This window comes from Nestor notabilis, unplaced genomic scaffold (assembly GCF_000696875.1).
Source record: "Nestor notabilis isolate BGI_N333 unplaced genomic scaffold, ASM69687v1 scaffold12514, whole genome shotgun sequence".
Taxonomy (NCBI): domain Eukaryota; kingdom Metazoa; phylum Chordata; class Aves; order Psittaciformes; family Psittacidae; genus Nestor; species Nestor notabilis.
Window position 1 is genome coordinate 101,400 of NW_009925213.1, and position 1,395 is coordinate 102,794.

The 1,395-nt window shown below is 36.8% G+C and overlaps 1 protein-coding gene across 1 annotated transcript in view; it reads right to left on the reverse strand.

Annotated features, from left to right (window-relative positions):
* The window catches only part of HIBADH (3-hydroxyisobutyrate dehydrogenase), a 75,153-nt gene extending 74,607 nt beyond the window's left edge, over positions 1-546 (reverse strand). The window contains exon 1 of the mRNA XM_010012950.1: positions 391-546. Coding sequence (XP_010011252.1) covers positions 391-537 — 147 coding nt within the window. The 5' untranslated portion in view covers positions 538-546. The remainder of the gene's footprint in view (positions 1-390) is intronic.
* Positions 547-1,395: the final 849 nt, after the last annotated feature.

Below are 1,395 nucleotides of genomic sequence, written 5' to 3' on the forward strand. Positions count from 1 at the left end.
CATTTAACCTGAAAAGGTCAAAGTAGGAAACAGATGAAAAGCAGCCCACTGGCCATCTAGACCTGAGGGAGAAGGAAGCAGGAGAAAGAGGAGGTGAAAGAACAGGCCATCAACCTACTCTCATAAAAAAAGAGGGGAAAAAAACCCCAAACCAGCTAGAGAAGTCCAGCAAGGTAGCAATTCTGGCTAACAGCATGAAAATTACTTAGACTAGAATCATGTCTTTGCCCAAGAGTGAAACCTCCCAGGTTCAGATTGTATTCACTATGCTGTTTTAATTCCAATTGTGATCTTAACCAAGAAAATAAACAGATTATTTAGTTGCATTGCATGCAAGAACCATTCAACACATACAGTTATTGTTGGAATAAAGAAAGTTTATTACTATACCTGAGCACCCAAGTCTTGAAATTCTTTGCAAGCTTCTGGGAACACATCATATGCAATAACTGGATATCCATGTTTTAACAGGTTTTTTGCCATTGGATTTCCCATGTTACCCAGCCCAATGAATCCAACTGGGGTTTTGGAAGCCATTGCCCTAGAACACACTGATTTCAAAACAATAAATATCAATATATTGTATTTTAGAGTAATGTGTAACAATGATGAAATAAAAGCTAGCATGTTATCTGTTTTCATTGATTTAAACAACTTTACGCTTAAAACAATGGAAATGTGAATCCTATTCTACATAATTTAAACCATCCCAGAATTATTTTTCTACATATTAAAGGTTTATGTGGGTGTTTCACAAAGTATAGTAATAATCAAACTTCAGCAACATCCTTGAAGGCTAAAGTCTGAGAAGAGCTCAAACACAAACTTAAAACATGCAAGCTTGGCTGTATTTCGTTATGTGTCTAAATCCTATACTGGATAGACAAAATCAAATTTTATATATAACTTACAGACTCCTTCCTTGCAACTTTGGTTGCAGCCTTGGGATACAGAACCTGCTTCCTAGAAGTGGACTGAAGCTGTCACTTTATTTCATGCTGCCCCTCACAGATAATAACTAGACTCCTCTGATCCTGCACCCAGACACAAGGGGACAGTTCATAAGTCACTGCAAATCCTTTGAGTCATGTAAATACTAAAAACTGGAACAAACTATAGTATAAACACAGTATTATGAAGTCTTTACAGGAATAACTCCTGCATTCTATTTCTTGTACTAACAAGACAGAACTATAAAGCATAACTTACAATCTGTGGAAAACACTGCAGTTTCAGTCAGTTAGTTTTTACAAGTAGTAGCACGTATCAACTGCTGGATAGTAAATAGCATTGCAGGCATTCATCTACCGTAATCGCCGTCTCATTATTCCAAATACTCCTAATCCAAGGGCAGCACAATTTGACAGTGCTGAGATTTCTTTGCCAATTCATAAA